We start from the raw sequence: 21,267 nt of genomic DNA, 5'->3' as shown, positions 1-21,267 counted from the left end.
AAACATATTTGATAAATTTATAGAAAAATATTAAAATATAAATATAAAGGGACCATTATATATTTATATCGTTTTATTTTATAAACAATTTCTTCTCAGAAGAAAGAAAATCTATGAACAATTCTTTTTTGGGGGGGAGGGGGGGGGGGGGGGGAAATTGACAAAAATGACAATGCAAGTTGAAGTAAAGTTGGGCTTGATTTTGTATAATAGCTTATAGCTAACACCATAATCTACCGATTGGCCCAACAACCCATCAGATTATGCCCCATGACATGATAAAAAGTTCAACATGTTAGTACTTTTGTAATATTTTTAGCTCATTCATCAACAAGTTTGTTTTCTATTATACATATTATAAACAAATTACTTTCCAACATTGAACACAGTTGTTTCACAATTTTGTTTGAATGTGTAATATAAATTCTTTTACAAAACAAACAAACAAATAAATAAATAAAGCAAACAATGAGATTTGTTATGTTATAAGACAGTATAGCTATACATGCGAGATTTTCACAAAACGTAAAGCCTACAACTTTTAATGTCGTAAGTTTTACATCATTGTAAAAGATCTCGTATTGATAATAATATACTCTCATCTTATAACATAAGTGTAATTTTTAATAAGAGATATGTAAGTGTAGAACCTAATAATACTCAATTGAATTATCAATGCTACTATTGGTAGTTGTAAGATCTCGACAAGTGACCGGTCGGGGAATGAATGGCGGTTTTGCACATCTCAACAATGCCCAATTAACCCCATTAAAAAATTGATGACGTTTGATTGCTGTGGCCCCCATTTTAGACCCCATTCGCCTTGTGGGATCTTTAACAAGAAGTTGTGCGATCAAATCCTTAGCCGGTCCGGGCACAGATGGTTCTTTAGGGAACTCAAGGGCTCGAGCCACAACATTAGCCAGGGTCAACTCATGGTCAATGCCCTTAAACGGTGTCGTACCATAGAATAATTCAAATATGAATATTCCCAACGTCCACCAATCCACTGCATTCCCATGTCCCTCACCCGATACAATCTCTGGGGCCAAGTACTCGTGGGTCCCAACGAATGACATTGATCTTACATCAAGTGGCTCCGCCACTATCTCGGGGGTCCCACGGTTTCCCAATTTCTTTTTGCGTCTCCGCCTCGGATGGAGGCATGAGACAGCTGGCACTATGCAATTGGGTATGATGCATGAAGAGTTGCCAAATGGAGGTTGATCAACGGCACAGTCGTTGGGTTGCTGATCGCCGGTTGGTGGGCTTTGATCAGACACAAGCTGGGCCGTTGACGTTGAATTGTCTCCTTTTAATGATAGATCAAAATCTGTCAGCATGATCTGACCGTCCGATCTCACGAGCACGTTCTCAGGCTTCAGATCACGGTATATTATTCCCATCATGTGTAGGAACTCCAGAGCAACAACTACTTCAGATGCATAGAACCTGAAAATTACACCAAAACGAGTAAATGATAGTTCAAGCCCCATGCGTATAATAAGAGCGCGTGGCGTGCACATTCAATCACGGTCAAAAAGATAATTTGAACTGTATCATTGATTGAATGCCGTATGATTGTTCCAAACAATGAAAAAAAAGGGAAAGTGCCAAAAAAAAAAATACTGGGCCCCATTTCGAAGAGTAGTGATTTTGATTAGATTTGACTGAACGCACTATTCACGCGCGACAAAATCGCGTGGTAAGTGCCTAAAAGAGGCTGCAATCTCGTGCAAACGGGTCCACAGGATAACATTATGCTGTCCAAAATGAAACTTTTCAGTTTTCACTTGACTAAATGACGAATTTACCACGGAGAGCACGAGTGAAATATCAATTTAATATTGTAATGTAAAATGGTGGCAAAATTACATGCAGAATACGACAAATTAGAAATTTCTTTAGCACTGAGAATTGAGGGAGCTAAGTTGAGTGATAAATTAACGGCCATTCTTACAACTTAACCATGCACTCCGCATGCAATGTAAAAATTTTGGAGGGTCCTTACCGGACGGCAGATTCATGAAAACGTTTGTCGGGCTGGCGTTGACGGAGAACGTGGAGGTCGCCGCCGGGACAGAACTCGGTCAACAGACAAGACCACCTGGGACAATCCAACGTGGCATACAACGTGGGCAAGAAGGGGTGATCCAACATTTCCAATATTTCCCTTTCTATCCTTGCCCTGCTCTCTTTGTTCCTACTCACAAGCTCTCTCTTATCCATCACTTTGGCGGCAAAGAAGCACCCATTATTACTGTTCTTGCTCTTCAGCTGAACGAGGTACACGCTGCCGATGTCGCCGCTGCCCAGGCGGTGAACGAAACGCAGGTCGCTTAGTGTTAATGGGTTGTTGTTGTTGTTGTTGTTGCCTTCGGAAGTTGCTTCCTTGATTGCTTTCCAGCACGGGTCGTCGTTGCACCTCGGCGGCGCGTGGTGCGTTTTGGCGGCGGAGGGAGTCGAGGAGGACGGGTTGCTGCTGGAGGTTGTCCACGTGGTTTCTGAGCCTGAGTTCGTGGTGGTGGAAGTGAAGCTCAGATTGTCGGGATCTTCGGCAGTGTCTTCGGCGGATGGCTGCATTGCGACGGCGGCTGTGAAGGAGGATATCAGGGCGGAGTGGAAGAATTTGAGTGAGAGAAAAGATTTTTAAGGGAGGGTGGAGGCTCTAATGGGCCGGCAGAATGATATTGGGCCATGTGGCAGGTTTATGTGAAAAGTGGGCCCCTTAAGTATGTGCATATGTGTGTGTGTAGATATGAATGTATGATACTTAAATATTTTGTATAATTGGATATTTTTAATAATTTATTTGATTTTGTTGGGCAACTGGTGTCAAGAACTTGTCAACGTGCATATTGTATGTCGTGAAAGCTTAGTTTATTGGAAGATGTGATTTGGGAAAAAAAAATGAATTTTGATTTCTAACATTCCACTGCGACCACATTCGGCATGGTGAATTTCTTTTTTTATTATTTATAAATTCTCTCTATCACATCAGCCATAATTTGGAAATATATACAGTAAGAAGCATATTCATATAGTATTTTGATACACTAAATGATACTGCTATAATTGCCACCTTAAAGGAAAGGTAAGCCCATTCTTTTTGCCCATTAGGAATTGCAATTCAAGAAACTAGCAAAAAAGTCACCCAAATGAGTCCACCCTCCTAACTCCCAAAATGTTAATAAATTGTTATGTAATGTATTTCTTTTTCTTAAAAAAAAAAGCAAAATAAGATGCAATTATTACTGTTATCTTCTTGTTTTGAGGGGAGAAAGGGTTAAAGAGTTCAATCATTGGTGTCTAGAAGCATGTTGAAAGGCCTATTACAGCAGGCATGCTTTTATAACTGTGTTTCTTTAAGGTGATAATCATTGAATATATTCATTGCACATCATCCCCTCTGCTAAATTGCTAATCTTTAAGCTTATATCCTGTACTTTACTCTTCTAGATAATCACATTAATCTTCTTTGAAATTTAATTAAGATACTCTTGCCCAACTATTAAATTTTTTTGATGAATTTCAAGGTCTTTAAATCTCAGCTATTAGTACAGTGAACAAAGACAAAGTCCTTACAAGGCAGGCTACTAAGAATTTAAGATCTCTTCTAGAGTACAGATGCTTGTGTTTGTCATTTAGTGTTTGTAAAGTTTCAATACTCCATCCAGCTCGTACAAGAAATCTCCACCAATGTTGATTGTTGAACAGTCACTGGCATAACTTAGCTGTTGTCTTGCAGTAGAACAAAGCTGTCCAGAAGACAAAATCAACAAGCTCACCGGACCCAGAACAGAAACCCCCATAAAAATAAAATATATCTGCATATAAAAAGTTTGAGGTGCTACTAACAGATTAAAGAATGGCTGCATATCTTACTTTCAATCACGCTGATCAGAGATACGTGTTTCCATATACGGCTCAACATGGATTTAAAGAATGCCATTCATTTTATGTACCCACTATGCAAGTGCTACTGATTATCCTATATCAGATAAACAATCTATACAAAATAATATTGTAATCCTATCAACATTGGAAAAATTCAAAGGGAAAGGTACTGGGCATACCACAAATTCAGGAGCCAAATTCTTATGCTCACCATACCAGGAGAATTCTCCTACCCCATCTTATGTGAATTAGAGAGCTCAAACTATATAGGTCTGATTCAAATTCTTCCGACCACGCTTCCTCCTTGGGTTGGCACTGATCATACAAGAAAAGGCATTGACGAGCTCAGAGTCCTCCTCAGTTGTTAAAATTTTTGCTGCACTTGGGTCTGCAAGCAGGATCTTTGAAACAAGGTATCCAGCAATTGACCAAGTCTGGAATAACTGTGCTTGTTTCCCTATGAACCTGGCTCTTTTTGTGTCATAATATTCAGGCCATTTGTCTCGTGACAAGCGTTTCTCAGCTACCTGTACCGCTCTTGCAGCAATTTCTGGCCTATTCATCTTTATGCATGCAACAGTGAACTGCAAATTACCACTTGACTCTGTTAATGTAATATATCTCCAATCTCAGCAGACCAAAAATGTTCTACTGAGATCATATCGATAAATAATTAAAAGAATAAATTATATGGTCAACACAAAGCCCAGATGTTCACAGATCCTTGATAGCGTCTAACATCCTGAATGTTCGTAACTAATACAACACTGATGCAGAGATGAAATTGGCTTGCCTAGCTGTGACTCCAGGGTATTGAGCTTTATAGAAGGAACTTAGATCAAAGATCCCCAAAACAAAGCCAACACAACCATTATATTTCCTTGAATTCCTTCTATGTTTGTATCTGTTACATGGAAGTGGGCTGCTTGGACCAAATGGACTTGCACTATCATATGTTTTAGTAGTTTGCAGGTTAAAGTTGACTTATGGGCCAGTTGATATGTAAATCCGCGGTCAAAAGGAGTGTAGCTAACTTCTACTCTAGAATCTTTCCCAATCTTTTCTTGCCTAACATCCCTTATTTGATTCTTCTCCATATCAATTATCCTACTATTCTATTAGCACAACCATGGCACACCCCAGAGATGCCAGCATTAGAAAGCCTACTTTTTTTCTAAGAAAAATGAAAAACGTACAGTCCAACTATGCTAACATGACTAACCTGCCAGAGGAGAGTTGGCCAGGAACCAGCATTATGATAGGACCAAGGCCTACATCAAAACAAGTATGAAAATGATCAGACAATGAGAATGTGAGCAGAATGGAGAAATAAATAGAACACTGACAACATCAAGTCAAATTTATTACGTGTTCTTAGGATCACTGCCTGTGATGATCTGCCACTCCTGACCTTCAAGAGCAGGATAACATATCTTGAGCGGCATGTCTGCCACTAGATCTGCCCATTTGGCTTCCATCAGATCCAGTATAGCATGTGACTGATCCCTGGTTGCAAGACCATTTACTATAGACCAAATATTCCCCAGTGAAAAGAATCGGAAATCCATGTGAGCCGGTTGCAAGTTTCCAATTAGATAGCCACCTTTATTGGGCATCCATTCCACTAACCAAGGAGGAATCTGATCTGGGTAAATGTTGAACTTATTAACAGCATCATATGAGTATTCCTCCGTCTTGTAACGGTAAATCTCATTCAATTTCCTTAAATCAATCCAATAATACTCTCTAATGTGGAATGAGAGAGCAACCAAACGATTGTTTAGTGCTCGAATGAGATCAGCAGATCCATCCTCTGGAGCAAGCATCTCACGTGCACAAAGTAATGCTGAATAAAATAGTGCCTACAAGAACAAAAAAACAACATAGGAAATCAGACGAGGATCAAGTTATCTTACACGAAAACAAGCAATAAGGGAAGAAGAGGGAAAACAAATGTTAGATTCAAGTTTATTGGAGCAGTAATCAACTGTTACAAAGCTACTGGATTATCAAACAGTACCCTCATAGATTAGCATAATTACATGGATGTCATTAGTGACCATAACTGGGGCCAAAAAATGCCAAAAAAAAGGTATATTCTTTCTAAAGAAACCAATTTTTAAAAAGGTCACTTAATAAACATTGCTGCGGCTAATGTGTCACAAATCTATAAATGAACTTAATGTGTTCTCAAGTGGGTAGAGTACACGAAGAGCTGAACTAATGTGAATTTCTATATGTTTTTTAATTATAATAATCTAAATTCTAAATTCCGAACTTGCAAGGGCATTTTATACCAATCCACTTCCAGAGTTCTCTGTCACTGGTCCTAAAATTAATCTAACAAATTTTTGTATGCTCGGAAAGTTTAACTCCATCCCTCCTACTTACTTATATATACCCTAAAATTATAACCAAAATTTGGATGCCGAACCTCTTTATAACAACATAATACATGCAACCGTTAATTTCATTTTGACACCAACACCTCCATAGCACTTCAGTGATTTCCTGTTCGTGTTCATATTTCCTCGTCATATTTGGGTGCTCAATCTAGAACAGATAAATCTTTTGCAAGTAATCTTGAATTGTAATCACTCCTTTTATAACAACTACAAAGAGTGTATTAAAAGAGAGAAAGGAAAGGAAATAAAGCTGGGGATCAGATGTCCAAGAAGAAATTTAAAAGTAGGGGTGACCATGAAATAAGACGTATTTACCTGAATTTCAAGAGGGTGACCATGAATTCCCATTCGGCGATCTATCATGCAAGAACCATCAGTTACCAATAATGTAGGGAACATGTCAAAGCCATCAGCAAGACACAACTTCAGAATCATCTTGATCCCAGTTTGCACATCAATTCTCTCCTGAACCAACAGATCACCTGAGCATTTTCCATATGCCCGTAGTAATATAATCCACCATAGTCCTAAAATTTACAAAGAAACAAGAATCACTATGAAGGTCAAGTGAGATATTCTCGCTTCAAAGAAAAACTTCAAAATGAAAAATTCACTTACCAGAGTCAACTGGTGCAACACGGCCTATTGCTGCCTCCCCAAAGTCAGGATCCAGCACTTCCTCTGTTGCAGAATCATCACCATCCAGAGGAACTGTGCGCACTTTAAAACTAGCAGGCATCAACCCCTGACCAGGGCTATGACAGTCCATTGTTTTCTCCCAGCTCTGCGATGTAAGAATCATTTAAAATCTGTAAATCTAAAACATTGAGTATACCGAGCAATTGATATAATTAGACCATTCACATTGTGTGCCACATTGTAAAATAGACTTGTAACCAAAGGAAGCATGGACGTGTATGAGTATGACACACTTTGATAAATGAGACAAGTGCATACAGAAGCATGCATTTGCACATGTTAAAATTCATTAGTTCACATGCATGTGGTGAAAATGATATTCTGATCACAGTCATGATGGATTGCATTATTATAGTACCAAAAAAAGTTGGCCAAGCACTATAGCACATGATTTTAAAAGAAGAGCAACACGCAGACATGTAAACATATCCAACCAGTGATAGTAAAACATAAACTTTTCTCCATGCATGGAACAGTTACATAAGTACCATTGTATAAGCAAAATAAAAACAATGATAAGATGTTCCAAACACATTTGATGGCACCCAAAGATCACATGCTATCAGAAGAATTTATTGAGAGTAAAAAGCATAACACATGAAACAAGCATTAACTGCATCAATCAGCATAATTTTAATGGTAATCAAAAAGTAAGAAGGATAATATGAAAAAAGGGAGGTGGAGAGTGGGGGCTGTCACATGAAAAGAACATAAATGTAATTTGATAAGAGTACATTATTTGCAGCTTTTCGTGAAGTTATAACAAAAATAAGCGATCAATATACCAAACATCAGCTGAATAAACATTATATAAAATATTACATACACATTTGATGGAGTACAAAGAACACAATCTCTCAGGATACTCCAGCAAGAAGAAAAAAGCACAGTACATGAAATGAGAAGAAGGATGCATCATTGGCATTATTTTGACAGAAATCAGTAAAGGAAAACAAGAATTTGACACAAAAAGATATTAAATAATTATTGGCAGGGTTAAATGATTAGCATTATGAAATAACCGTATTACCTGCAACTGAAGTGTATGAAGAATGAAATTCCGAACAATATCATACTCCCCCTTCAACAGAAAAGCAATACCAGAAGGTATAAAGTCACGAATGAAGACCTGATCATAATTCAACACATTGGAAGCGGTGGGATCATTCGCGGCAATAGTTCCAATCGGACTTCCGCAGTAATAAACCATAGAATCCCGCAATAGGTTCCATGCTTCATCCTCAAGACAATCTACAGTAGCTTTGCTAACAGAATCTATAGTTGTTCCAGCTGCCCCATTAGAAGTAAAACTCTTCTTTTCCTGTTCAAATTGCTGAACATCCTGAAACTCCAAGATATTAGGCGTGTTGGCCACACTCTTTAGGTTTAATTTCTTTGCACTGTCCACAAACCATGTACCATTTCCATCCTCTGCTGTCAACCCACTTACACTTTCAGCCTGTTGGCATTTGCAACTAAGAAGCTGCAATCTGTTAACTTCTCTACATCCTGACAACCCATAGCCTAACCCCTTTAACCAATTCAATCCCAGGTCACTTTGAAGTGTACTTGAGCAGTTGAACAATCGTTTATATCTAGAAACCCTTTTCTTTGTATATTTATAGAGGAATCTAGAAGGGAATGTTGCATCCAAATTGCCAGAACACTTGGCAGAATTGAAAAGCAGAGGGTTAGCCCCAGACAAAACTTGGAGAACCGCCTCAGAAGTTCCCATTGATGTGATGCTAATCAAATGAATTGAATTGTATTGAAATTAAATTCCTTTCGAGACAAATCCAAGAACTCTGATTGAATTCAACGACCTAAGGTCTCAAAGAACACAACTGAAATCAGAAAGGTTAACAAGAAAATGCTCATACTAAAAAATCATCTCAAGTGCTTCTATATCTTCTGAAATCATTCAAGAAATAGAGAATAAACCCATCACAGAACTGAATGGAGCAAATTGTTTCAGTATCTCCACCAAGTAACTAAAGAATCAAAATCATAAAACTGGAATTCTACAAATGCCAATAAAGTTTTAAAACGAAGACTAAGCATCATCATTTCACAACGTACAGTTTCAAAGCCAAAAAGTGAAAAATTCTTCATTTCAAAACCCAATTCAAACAAAAATATTCAACTTTAAAACTAAAGCAAACAACGCACGTAATTCTACATGATCAATAACATAAAAGTGCAAACTTTACACATTTACATTCATTTTATGGAAAAATATAAACAAAATTTAAAAGAAAAAGGAAACCCAGAAAAATATATAAGCAACGTAATGTAAGAAAGCGTTTACCTGATATCAAAGAGGTGAAAATCTGAAGTGGGTTTGTTTTTGCAGCAAGCTTTCGGGGACCAAGAAAGCCTGAAAACGAAGATAAAATAATGATCAAGCAGTTCCACAACGAAGATATGTTTGAACTTTCGAAATGTGTCCCGAACGGAACTCAACAACCAACATCAAAAGTAATATTATTTTTTTTCTATTTTTCATAAAATGCGAAATTAATCACATGAAAAATGTTTTCGTTTTTGTGGAAAGGAAATTTCCACGATACGGGCCATGAACGAGGCTAAAATTCACAAATATGACCAATACTTGGCGAAAGGTCTACCCACGGTACAACAAGCAGTTACCCAACTTTTTAGCCAATAGTTATTTATCCTTAATCAATAACTACCTAATCGTTATCTTTCTCTTGCTGACTCAGATTCATACTCGATCATCACATGATTGTCAAATAAATTTTTAATTATTTAATTATTACCTTACTGGTACTCCATTGGTTAAATCAATTTTCAAATACTCACTTGAAGCCCAAGTAGGATAGATTAGAATTCTTTCATAATTTAATTTTTTTTTGAGTAAAAATACATCTAATTTTTTACTTGACCATGAAAAATAACTTTTTTATATTTTATAACCAATAACAAAAAATTCAGGATGCGCGATAAATTGATAATTAAAAAATAAAGTAACATTTGAATAGGTTTATTCTAAGATGAATGCAATCAGTTACTTATGCAAAAGAAAATTAAAAAAGAAAGAAAAAGAATCACAACACAACTCCAAATTGGCCTTAGGACGTAGGAGTCAAACACAAATAAGGGTTCATTGGTCTTTGCTTTGGTCATTTTGTCATAGAAGTGAACAAATGTAATAAAGGGCATATTCTTGAAATTAAGGCTCGTTGGTGCAATCACTCTTTCTCTCTCTCTCTCATAATTAAGTTTGAGATTGCAATAGCTTATAAATAATCTATTTTGGTTGGATTTTAAAGTAAGCAGCTTTATAAATAATTCGGTTACAACATGGTGCATTCTTTCGTTTGTTTCTTTTATAGAGCCCTTGACCCCGGGAAATATATGATTCTAAATCCTCCACCGAAAAAATGAGATGATTAAATGTTGGAATAAAAATCAGTTTTTAAATTTTTTATAAAAACTTTTAGGATCGCTTTCATACAATATATAAAAATTTGTAATTTAGAAATCGTATCTTAAAAATTTAATTTGGCTTTTTCCGCTGAAGTGATTTAGGCTCCCAGATCACGATTCGTCACCACCACTTCTGTTAGATCACGATCCGCCACCAAATAATTTTCCAGACTATGACTCAAGTTTGATATGCACCTGACGTGTAGGCGCCTTTATCACCACTAAAGCAACTAGCACAAGAAAAATTTTCTCTCAACAATAGAGAGAAAATTTTTTTTCTCTAATCTGTATAAAGTGGCTGCTCTCCTCTCTTTTGGGAGAAAAAAAGCCCTTTTATATTTCTATCAAATGGAAACCCTAGGCTCCATTTTTTTATATTATTTAATTCTATTAAATAAAGTTTGATTTAAATTAAAAATAATAAACCAAAAGTAAAGTTACTTTTTTCTTGTCATAGGGGCTCACCTTGTAAAATAACACAAGGCCCCTTAGATACAAGTACATTACATGGAGTCTCCCACTAAATAATATATTTAGGCTTTTAACATAAATAGTTAGTTATCTTGCTTATTAATCCAATAGTGGTGCAGTCAATTAAATGAACTAACCTGGGGATCATTTGGGAACATACAATAGTGATTATAATAATTAGGTCTGTAATTAAACTATCTCAATTATTTAATTCCAAATCTACTCCACTAAAAGATTGGAACTTACCTCCATAATTGTATGCTCGAATAATAATTCGTCCCAAGCCACATCGATTTCTTTACTGCATAATCTTTTGTACCACATCGTTAATTAAATCGATATCTCAACTGTCCAATCGATTTAATTACATCTTATTCCTTGATACTTACTGATTTTCTCTAATGATCAGTTTCCAACATAATAATATATGTTGACACACTATGGCCAAAGAATTCTATGATGAAGTGCCGAAAACACATCAAGAGATGTGTTGTACAAATTCTATATTGTTAATCTATAACTCCAATATTCATAATTGCTCCCACCAAGATACCATATAATTTTGACTCTAAGTGCGTGTCGTGCCCATCGGTAACTCAAATGGAATAACAATTACAATCATGAAATTATAACTAACTCAAGATTAAGATTACAGTAAAATCAATGCATATAAGATTTAATAAGTCTGACAATCATTTCAACGTTAATTAAATCTCATATGTGATCCAACTCAATGTAGTCAAACTACATTAGTAAATTCATACATGATTAAGACAAATCATTTAATGAATTTACTATAGTCTAAATATAAATAGAGCGCCCAACTTTATTTATCAACTGCGAACTTAATTTATTTAATCATAAGATAACTTGTATTTATGTTTTCTGTGAATCCATGTAATGATCACATAAATACATATAATATGATTAAACGGACCTTCATCAATATGATTAAGACAAATCATTTAATGAATTTACTATAGTCTAAATATAAATAGAGCGCCCAACTTTATTTATCAACTGCTAGAGGTGGCAAAAATACCTGCCCGGTCCGGACCCGGACCGTACCCGGGTGTTACGGGCCGGGTATTACCCGGCCCGGGTATGAAGCCGGGTCGGTCTTGGGCATCACTTGATAAACCCGGAACCCGGATTTTATTAAAAAAATTATAAAATATATATTATTTTAAATATTTTATATTTATTTGACTTATTTATTATAATATATAAAGTTTTAAACACTTAAAGTTTATATTTTCATGTCAAATTTTATTGAAATAAATTTAAAACTTATAAAATTATCAAAAAATAAAAAATATATACACATAAAATATTAAAAAATATAAAATCTGGGTACCCGAATTAAAACCCGGCCCGGACCGGTTGCATCCGGGCAGGGTCCGGTCATGGCAATACCCGGACCCGGCCCGGGGTTTTGCCATCTCTATCAACTGCGAACTTAATTTATTTAATCATAAGATAACTTGTATTTATGTTTTCTGTGAATCCATGTAATGATCACATAAATACATATAATATGATTAAACGGACCTTCATCAATATATATTTATGCAATTGAAAATATCTCAAATATTTTATTAATCAAAAAATAAATTAATATGCTTCAAAAGAGCATATAATCCCAACATTAAATGCATGCCACTAGCTAATGAAAAAGTAAAGAAAATAATAACCAATGGTAATGGGAATTAAAGTCAACCAAAGATTGATAGTCTAAATGTAAGCAGAAGTTTAAGTCAAGATAATTAAATTTTTTTTATCAATTGGAAGGAGAATGGTAAAAATTAAAATAGGTTAAAAAATTGCAAAGAGCGTGGGTGATATGTGAAGGAAAAAAGAGAAACTCTCTAATTTTTTTAGAAAATATGAATAAACGAAATTTAAGTATTATTCATAAAAAACATTTTATATCTAAGTGGGAAAAGAATATCTACACCTCTAAAGTTTGGGAAAATGGTTATCAACACTCCTAAATTTCCAAAAAGGGACACTAAGATTCCTTTTTAACCTCATCTATATTATCCCAAAAAAATTGACTCTAATGTTTTATAATAAATAGAAATATAATATTAAAACAAATATAATGGCATATACATTTTAAAACAAATTCAATATTTAAAAATATTTTAATATTTTAATATTTTACAATTTATTAGATATATTTTATTATACTAAAGTAAATTTTATAATAAATAGAAACATAATATTAAAATAAATGTATTAAAATTTAAAATTATTGTGAATATATTTTGAAATAATAATTTTTACATTACTAATATGTGAGAATTTTTAATTTTAAAATCTATTTAACGTAAATATTTTAAAATCTCTACACTAAATACAAATGTATTATTAAAATATACACAACAATTTACAAGATCTGGCTACGGTACCACAGTGGTATCGTGCCACTTCTTTTGTTTTTTATGACTGTGTTATTGTAAATTTTCATATAACCCCTTTCATTCATTTCTATTTAAACTTTATTTCACAAATATTAAGTTAATTTCTCCCAAACCCGTGAATCCTTCAACGGCCGATCAACGGCAAATCAGCTCCTCCAGTGGCTGTGGCTGGTCGTAAAAGACAGAGGGAATTGTGGGGGAACAAAATCCAGGTGGTGGCGTCACCGGAAACCGGCAAAATCGTGGCGAATTGAAGCGGCTTTTCACGGCTTCGATTGGCAGCTTTTCGAACGCTTTCCGGCGACAAGGATGGCATGGAGATAACCGGCATCGCACGAGCTTCCGATCGGTACCAACCTTGGCCGGTGGAGTGGTCGGAAACTGAAAAGGCATGCGGGTCGAGTTTGCGGGTTCGGTTTGACCCGGTTCTTTTTGCTACAAGGATGACATAGAAATGACCGGCGTCGCACGATCTTTCGATTGGTACCAACCTTGGCTGGTGGAGTGGCCGGAAATGAAAATGGAATTCGGGTTGGGTTTACAAGTTCGGGTCGATCCAATTCTTTTCCTTGTTAATTATTTAATCTCAAAATTATAAAGAGTGGGGTATTGTGATATAGGTATAATATAGAATAAAAATTTATAAATAATAAATAATATAAGGTGATAACTAAAATATTTATATGGATGTAGTAGAAATTAACTTAATATTTGTAAAGCAAAGCTTAAATAAAAATGAATGAAGGAGGTTATATGAAAATTTATAATAACACAGTCATAAAAAACAAAATAAGTGGCACGGTACCACTGTGATACCGTAGCCGGATCCCAATTTACATATTTAAACTTATTTAAATATTAAAATGTTCTAATATTATTAGTCTATGCAGTAGATTACATTATTTATATAATATTTTATTTACTTAAAATTTTAAAGATAATTTTTCTTTAAAAAAAAGCTTTATAATTAAAAGAGGGTGTCTTTTTTTTTTTAAATTTAAGGGCGCTGATGATATTTTCTCAAATATTGAGAGTGGAGATGTTATTTTCCGCATCTAATTTGACACGATATAATTAAAACAATTTATTTTTTTTCTTTTAGAAAATGATACGTCACGAGAGAAAGAACCTTTTGTGGTGAGTATGACAAGTATTACGGTTGATGACTTGACGTAGAATTAAATGTTTGGGATTCACAATCACAAGTAAAATCACACGTGGCATAAATTTGGTCTAAAACAGCAAGCAGACAAATGGCCAGATAAGAACCATTAGTTGAGCCTCAACTAATTTCAAAATGAGGTATTAAAAGAGCTGCGTAACAAATCTACGTCAAAAACCAATCCAAAAGGGAAAAGCAGATATACACTTCTATATATATATATATATATATATAAACCTATCCAAAAGGGAAAAGCAGATATACACTTCTATATAAACGAATGTATGTATGTATGTGTGTGTGTATATATATTGTGTATATACACACACAATGTATATACACACACATATAAATATATATGTCGAAAAGAAAATATATGTAAACAATGTAAAAAAGATAAAAAAATTTATCAATGTCAACTCTAGTTCCTCGGATTTAAAAATGAATCCGAAAATTTTTAATTTGTGGGTTAGAAAGGACAAATAATGTAACATTTAGGTATCTAATATATTGTTTCTAAACTCTAATGAGAGAAACAAGAGCCACGCTCACTTTGTTTTTCCTATTTTAATGTTTAGTGCTTGAAAAAGTTGTTTAATTTTTTTTTTTTTGACTTTTGAAAAACTAGTCACATTTTTTCTTCCATTTTTTTTTGGAAGTTGGTTATAAGTGCCATTTTTTTTTTTGTTATTTTTATTTTAGTGAGTAAAAATTTTAATAATAAAATAACTCGAGTTTGCCTAGTTAGTATGCAGAAACGAGAAGAGGAAAACGAGATTGTATTGTTTAATTAAGTTATGTTTAATTAAACTGCAAAAAAAAAAAATCATATAAAAAATTATACCAAACAAACTCTAATTTTGAATTTAAATCCTCTTACGTCTTACACATTTTTACAAAAAAATTAAATTTTGTATTTAAACCTCGAGTGACCTATATAATACTCATTAATGTAGTTATTGTTAATATGATTTATTAATTTAGAGTGAAACTCTACTCACATAATGAGAGGTGACTGAGTTGTATTTATTTTTTTTAAAAAAATTAAATCTAATTTTACAAAATAAAGTTTCTTACTGAAAAGTATCTAACAAAATAAGATTTTTTTACAAAATAAGTTTTTTTTTTTTTAAAAAGTCCATATGTTTTTTTTTTTTTTAGTAAAAAAAAAGTCCATATGTTATTATAATTTTTACTGATTCAAAATTTACAGCCGAGCGCTGGCCTTTTAGTTTGCAAATTTACCGGAGAAATAGTCGCCGCCTTTTACCCTCGATCACTACGTAATTCCATAACTACCCTTCCCATAAAGTATCGACCCGCAGTACAAATCCACTATACGTCTCCCATCACGTACAAGCCCGATTTTGTCTTTTCACAGACCCTCAGACTTTTGACGCCGTATCCGAAAATATCCTCTCACCTAAAAAGAGCTAACAAAAAGACTAAAAGGGGGGAAAAAACAATAGAGAAAGAAAAAAAATACCCCCACTAGGAGACTATCGTTTTATTGTATCCAGCGAACCCCATCTCAAAAACAAATCTCAACCGTCAATTTCCCAATCTAACGGCTCTCATCAGTCGGCGTAGTGGTTTTCATCATAAACCCTAGCCCGCCACCACCCTCTTCTTCACAAACCCACACCCACATCCACAAACCCACTCTCCCTCTCTGTCTGTTTCCCCAACACAACACGTACGTGAAACCCACAATCCTAAATCGATCTCTGTTCCCCCTCTATTGAACAGATCTCAGTTTCTTAACTTATGTTCTTGTTCAATTCCTGGTTTTTATTAGATGTATCCCATGTTATGGGACGTTGTTTTATGATTATTTATGAGTTAAATTGTTAGTTTTTATCTGGGTCGGTGTCGGATTTTTTTTGTTTCCGTGTAAAATAAATAAATAAATAAAATAAAAATCTCCAGTGAGTCGACTACGTGTAAAGAAGATCGGGTCAGGAATTGGGTTTACTGAGAGCCGAACGGCAATGCCTTCGGTGGGTATGAGAAGGACGACAAGGGTGTTCGGGGTGGTCAAAGGGGTTGATGGGGCCCGCGTTTTGCGGTCAGGCCGTCGTTTATGGCCTGATTCAGGTGATGGCAAGCTCAGGAGGACTAATTATGGGGACGATTGGTATCACCACCCTGTGATTAATAAAAAGAATGGTGGGCCAGGTGGGCCCAAGTGTAAGCCCAATGGGTGGGCTGCTCACTTAGATGACCTGAAGGTCTATGCGAATAATGATGAGAAAAAAGAAGTGAAAATGTGCAAGAAAGTGAAGGAAGAATTGAAAGGTGCGGATTTGATGTATGGAATAGTGTATAGTAGAAAAAGGAAGCGAAATGATGGTGAAAAAAGTAAGATTTTGGAGAAGAAGAAGTATGGGATACAGTTTTCTCGCAGGCAAAGAAGGAAGAAGAGTGAAAAGATAGTGCCTTTTAGTGTGTTTGGTGTTGGTTTGGAGAGTTCTTCTAGTGGGTTTTTAGTTTCCTTTTTGAGTTCTGTTTTGGGATGCATGAGAAGGGCAACTGTGGAGCTGCCTCGGCTTGCTTCCTTTTTGCTTTCGGAGACCATTTCTGGAGTTTTCTCTTTGCGTGGAATTCGTTTTTCGTGGGTATGTTTTGTTTTTTGTTCTTGAATTGCAGTATGGATGTAAAAGATTGTATCTTTATTGAATTGCAGTATGCATTGGTGTTTATGTAACCAATTCAATGTGGTTAACATGAATAGGCTTGTTTGTACTTTTAGGTGTTATTGAAATGCATTGTTGAGATTTATGCTTAGTATATTTATTTGTGCCTTTCTTTGGTCGATCTTGTATCAGGATCCTCCCATTGCTCGCACTGGAATGTGCCGGATTTTTGGGACCATGCAACTCATTCCAATGTTTTCTCTGGATTTTTCTGCTGTTCCGTCTTGTTTTATGTATATTCATCACTGTATGCTTGTTAGATTCATGCGTCCACCTTCTGTAAATAGTTCAGCTTCTGAGGACGATTCTTCTGAGGAGGAAGATGTAGATTATGTATGTGAGTCTAAAACCGTGACGCCTGTAGTTGATAACAGTGTCAATAAAGTGGCGTTACATCCTTCTGTTAGATCTTCCAAATTAGCTGCACGCAATGTGCAGTATAGAAGTTCACTGAATTCTCGTGCAATTCAGAAGAGGAGGAGTTCGTTGAGGAGGAGGAGAGCTAGGAACCCTTCTCTGATTGGCTCACAGAAAGCTAGTGGAGCCTTAGTTTCTGATTTAACTAGTTGTAGGAAAAGTAGCATCCCTTCATCTTCTGCAGTGTCCAAGAGCAAGCTTAGGAGTTCACTGCAGCATAGTTCTGTTCTGAGCATTAAAGAAGTTAGTTCTACTGTGGATTCATTGATGCTAGACTTGGATCGATCTTGCTGCTGTGTGAGCATATTGGTTATGGAATCAGACAGATGTTGCAGGGTAGAAGGAGCCAATGTCATTTTAGAAATGTCTCATTCAAAGGAGTGGCACCTTGTAGTCAAGAAAGATGGAGAAACAAGATACTCGTTCAAGGCCCAGAGAATTATGAGACCCTCGTCCTTTAACCGCTTCACCCATGCTATTTTATGGGCTGGGGATGATAATTGGAAACTCGAATTTTCCAACAGACAAGATTGGCTCAATTTCAAGGATCTTTATAAGGAGTGTTCTGATCGAAATGCACAGGTTTCCGTTTCTAAGGTTATACCCATTCCTGGGGTATATGAGGTGTTAGGATATGAGGATAGTAATACTGTTCCATTTTGCCGACCCGATTCATACATCTCTGTAAATGTTGATGAGGTGTCAAGAGCTTTGGCAAAGAGGACTGCAAACTATGATATGGATTCTGAAGATGAAGAATGGCTAAAGAAGTTCAATAATGAGTTTGTTACAGAAAATGAACTTCACGAACATGTTTCAGAGGATACTTTTGAGTTGATAGTTGATGCCTTTGAGAAGGCTTACTTTTGTAGTCCTGATGATTACTCTAATGAGGAAGCAGCGGTTAATCTTTGTTTGGAGCTAGGTCGGAAGGAAGTAGTACTAGCTGTGTATAATCATTGGAAACAGAAACGGAAGCAGAAACGCGCTGCACTGCTTAGGGTTTTCCAGGTAAAGACTTGTTATGTTATTTAATTTGCATCCTCTATTGGCAACATGTCTCTTCTGGTTTATTGGTGTTCAGTTTATATCTAGGAGTTCCCTTAACTCTAGCAATGTTAATCTATAGTTGTCTCTCTTGATTTTAGGATGTTCTGACATAATTTTTTAACTGAAAGTTACCAAATTTGTACTATTTCATTGTCATAGTAATTATTATTTGTGTATTGATGATTTTATTCATAAAAAAGTCAGCAGCATGTCTTTTCATTTGCATTGACCTGTGGTTATGCTTTGCTGGCTCTATTGTATTCCCTCTGATTTCAGTTCTTTGATTCTTTTGTCAGTGAACAATGTTTAGTCACTTACATGAATATTCGAAGTCTAGTAAATTGTTAAGAGTAATCCTTTTTTATTCACTGGTAAATTACTCTGTTTTTATACTTGTTCAGGTGATTCAATGTTCTTAACTTCATAAGTTACAACTGAAAATTATAGGTTTTTGTGTATGTTTAATAACATTTGTTTTGAGTTGAAAACTTAGCTCCTCATTGAAATAGTTAAATGTGGACTGTTTGTGAAAATCCTTAAGCAGAGAACTAAATTATGTAGCTGCAAAGTACTGGAAAGATACAATCCTCCAATTTGAATAGCTCCTTCCTGTAGCTTTCTTGGTTCATCTTGCAAATAGGCTACAAGCCCAAAATAATGGTGTAATATGTTATATTATGGCATGCCCTTTTACCCCATCTTACCTTATTCTGCTTGTGTGTTCAATTGAGGCTCGTGGTGTTGTTCTTGCTGCACTGTTGGTTGGCTCATCTGATCAACCTGGTTATTCCTTTCTATCAGGGTCGCCAACCTAAAAAACCTTCACTAATTCCAAAGCCTGCTCTACGTAAGAGAAGATCATTCAAGCGACAGGCAAGCCAACCTGGAAGAGGCAAACCACCAGTGGTTCTCTTGCCAGGTTTGTTCATTGCATTCTCTGTACGTCTTTTATGCATGTGCTATGTAATCTATAAGTTTTAGTGTCACTACATGTTGGTTTTTCACAGTTTGGTGCATTTGGTAAAAGTACTCTCGAGTAGTTATAAAGTTTTATTTGTCATGTCAAGTCAAAGGTGGTGTTGAATTAATAATGGTGGTTTGAATCATGTATATATAAAAGACCAAAATACTTATTTGTAAATGTGTTGAATTAATAATTTGAGTCATGTATAAATGGCCAGTGGATATTGTTCATTGCAAATGTGTATTTTAGGCAATTCCTCATTTCCTCTAAGGTGTTGTTCTAACTTCACCTTTTTGGCCTCTCTGGTGGATAATTTTTGGTTCAAAAAAATACTGAACTTCTGTTTTGTTGTTTGTTGACTAAATGTATCTAATCTTCTGTTATCAATATGCAGAGGTTGTAACCCAGCAAGACGCCTTGGAAGAACAGAATGCCATGCGCAGAGTTGAGGAAGCTAAAGCCTCAGCAAAAAGATCCTTGGAAGAAGCAGTCCTGAAACGCCAAAGAGCTCAGCTGCTCATGCAAAATGCTGATTTGGCAACTTACAAAGCAACAATGGCACTCAGAATTGCTGAAGCAGCTCAAGTTGCTGAATCAGCAGATGCAGCCGCAGATCATTTTTTGGATTGATGGGTTGTAGGTGTTCCGTAATGCTGCTTCCAATTCAATTTATCGATTATGATCATCGATAGATGTAGGAATTGCAGCGTCGTCGCTGTTTTTGAAGCCTTCGGAGGACAACCTTAGATCAGAAATGAAAAGAAAAGATAATGTAACTTTCTGTATAGATTTTTGATTGATGTACATTCTGTATTATTATAGTCTCACAGACTCACCAAATATTTTACCATGGGATTCATTCAGTTTATTTCCTTAAAAAAAATTACAAAAAAAAAAGAGAAATTTGGGGAAATTTTTCTATGGTATGAATCTGAGAGCTTTCGTGTTTAGGCAGATTTTAGCTTCATGTACAGATCTTTTTCTTGAAGAGTAATGCATAATTTTGTGGAATTGGTGAGGTTTATTTGTTTTGTTCTCAGCTGATTCTTTTTCTTGAAGAGTGATGCGTAATGGTTTATTATTAATAATAATAATTAAATTGTTATAAATGACAGTTCATGAATTTATTGTATGGTACATTATATGTCAAATTGTCTACTCCTTTAGTTATCTGGTGGAAATAATAATTGGACAGAATCATAATTGTATGTTGAAGCGCTCTTCAACACGTGGTCTAGGTTCTCATTTTATAACCCATCATTTCAATTGACCAACAGTATATTCAAAAATTGCAGCAGGTACGCCCCATTTTTTTTAAAAAAATTATCTGAATATCCTATAAATAGAATTTACCGAAATTTTCATGAATGTCCTCTAAAAACTCGCATGAAATTACTAAAGTATCCTCAACTCAAAATGCTAACAAGCACATACATGACTTATACACAACTCTTATTGAGAAGGAGAAGTGTTGGAGTTTGGAGAAGGATAAAAGCTGATTCATTGTTGCACAATCGTTAGAAGCTGATTCATTACTGCACAATTGTCGGAATCTGTCTTCTTTAGGTAAATAATCAATTTCCTTCTTCTAATTACTTGATAGAGTTTTGAAACTTATGGAAAACTAAAA

General features: G+C 35.3%; 3 protein-coding genes across 8 annotated transcripts; 1 reads left to right on the top strand and 2 right to left on the bottom strand.

Annotated features, from left to right (window-relative positions):
• Positions 1-642: 642 nt before the first annotated feature.
• Positions 643-2,601, bottom strand: LOC102615976 (serine/threonine-protein kinase D6PKL2-like). Its single transcript, XM_006492142.4, has 2 exons — positions 2,012-2,601; positions 643-1,452 (listed from the first exon to the last, which is right to left on the bottom strand). Exons 1-2 carry the CDS (start codon positions 2,581-2,583, stop codon positions 651-653), a joined length of 1,374 nt encoding a protein of 457 aa, XP_006492205.1. The 5' UTR covers positions 2,584-2,601; the 3' UTR covers positions 643-650.
• Positions 2,602-3,509: 908 nt separating this feature from the next.
• LOC102612541 (neutral/alkaline invertase 3, chloroplastic) lies at positions 3,510-9,627 on the bottom strand. 6 transcript variants are annotated; one of them, XR_008054167.1, is made up of 8 exons: positions 9,310-9,627; positions 8,032-8,845; positions 6,921-7,086; positions 6,618-6,829; positions 5,266-5,759; positions 5,120-5,168; positions 4,077-4,481; positions 3,510-3,758 (listed from the first exon to the last, which is right to left on the bottom strand). XR_008054167.1 is itself a non-coding variant. In XM_006492133.4 (7 exons), the coding sequence occupies exons 2-7, from the start codon at positions 8,734-8,736 to the stop codon at positions 4,155-4,157; spliced, it is 1,953 nt and encodes a 650-aa protein (XP_006492196.1). In that variant the 5' UTR covers positions 8,737-8,824; positions 9,310-9,627; the 3' UTR covers positions 3,849-4,154. The 6 variants fall into 6 exon arrangements, 1 of the variants encoding a protein (XP_006492196.1); XR_372227.4 differs by having other exon boundaries at positions 3,886-4,481; positions 8,032-8,824; XR_372229.4 differs by having other exon boundaries at positions 3,510-3,827; positions 8,032-8,824.
• A 6,330-nt stretch (positions 9,628-15,957) lies between these two features.
• Positions 15,958-20,661, top strand: LOC102612244 (uncharacterized). The gene is made up of 4 exons (XM_006492132.4): positions 15,958-17,128; positions 17,339-18,634; positions 19,475-19,592; positions 20,032-20,661. Exons 1-4 carry the CDS (start codon positions 16,502-16,504, stop codon positions 20,265-20,267), a joined length of 2,277 nt encoding a protein of 758 aa, XP_006492195.1. The 5' UTR covers positions 15,958-16,501; the 3' UTR covers positions 20,268-20,661.
• Positions 20,662-21,267: the final 606 nt, after the last annotated feature.

The sequence above is a fragment of the Citrus sinensis genome, chromosome 4 (assembly GCF_022201045.2).
Source record: "Citrus sinensis cultivar Valencia sweet orange chromosome 4, DVS_A1.0, whole genome shotgun sequence".
NCBI classification, from domain to species: domain Eukaryota; kingdom Viridiplantae; phylum Streptophyta; class Magnoliopsida; order Sapindales; family Rutaceae; genus Citrus; species Citrus sinensis.
The sequence above is the reverse complement of the archived record's forward strand: the minus strand, read 5'-3'. Positions and strand labels throughout refer to the sequence as shown.

Bases quoted from the DNA above. Each gene is read 5' to 3' on its own strand.
- LOC102615976 (XM_006492142.4), bottom strand. From the start codon at position 2,583: ATGCAGCCATCCGCCGAAGACACTGCCGAAGATCCCGACAATCTGAGC. The intron at 1,453-2,011 runs GTAAGGACCCTC...TGTAATTTTCAG, and splicing joins TTTCATGAATCTGCCGTCCG to GTTCTATGCATCTGAAGTAG.
- LOC102612541 (XM_006492133.4), bottom strand. From the start codon at position 8,736: ATGGGAACTTCTGAGGCGGTTCTCCAAGTTTTGTCTGGGGCTAACCCT. The intron at 6,830-6,920 runs GTAAGTGAATTT...TGTAAATTTTAG, and splicing joins TGTTGCACCAGTTGACTCTG to GACTATGGTGGATTATATTA. The intron at 5,760-6,617 runs GTAAATACGTCT...TTGTTCTTGTAG, and splicing joins GTCACCCTCTTGAAATTCAG to GCACTATTTTATTCAGCATT.
- LOC102612244 (XM_006492132.4), top strand. From the start codon at position 16,502: ATGCCTTCGGTGGGTATGAGAAGGACGACAAGGGTGTTCGGGGTGGTC. The intron at 17,129-17,338 runs GTATGTTTTGTT...ATCTTGTATCAG, and splicing joins GTGGAATTCGTTTTTCGTGG to GATCCTCCCATTGCTCGCAC. The intron at 18,635-19,474 runs GTAAAGACTTGT...CCTTTCTATCAG, and splicing joins CACTGCTTAGGGTTTTCCAG to GGTCGCCAACCTAAAAAACC.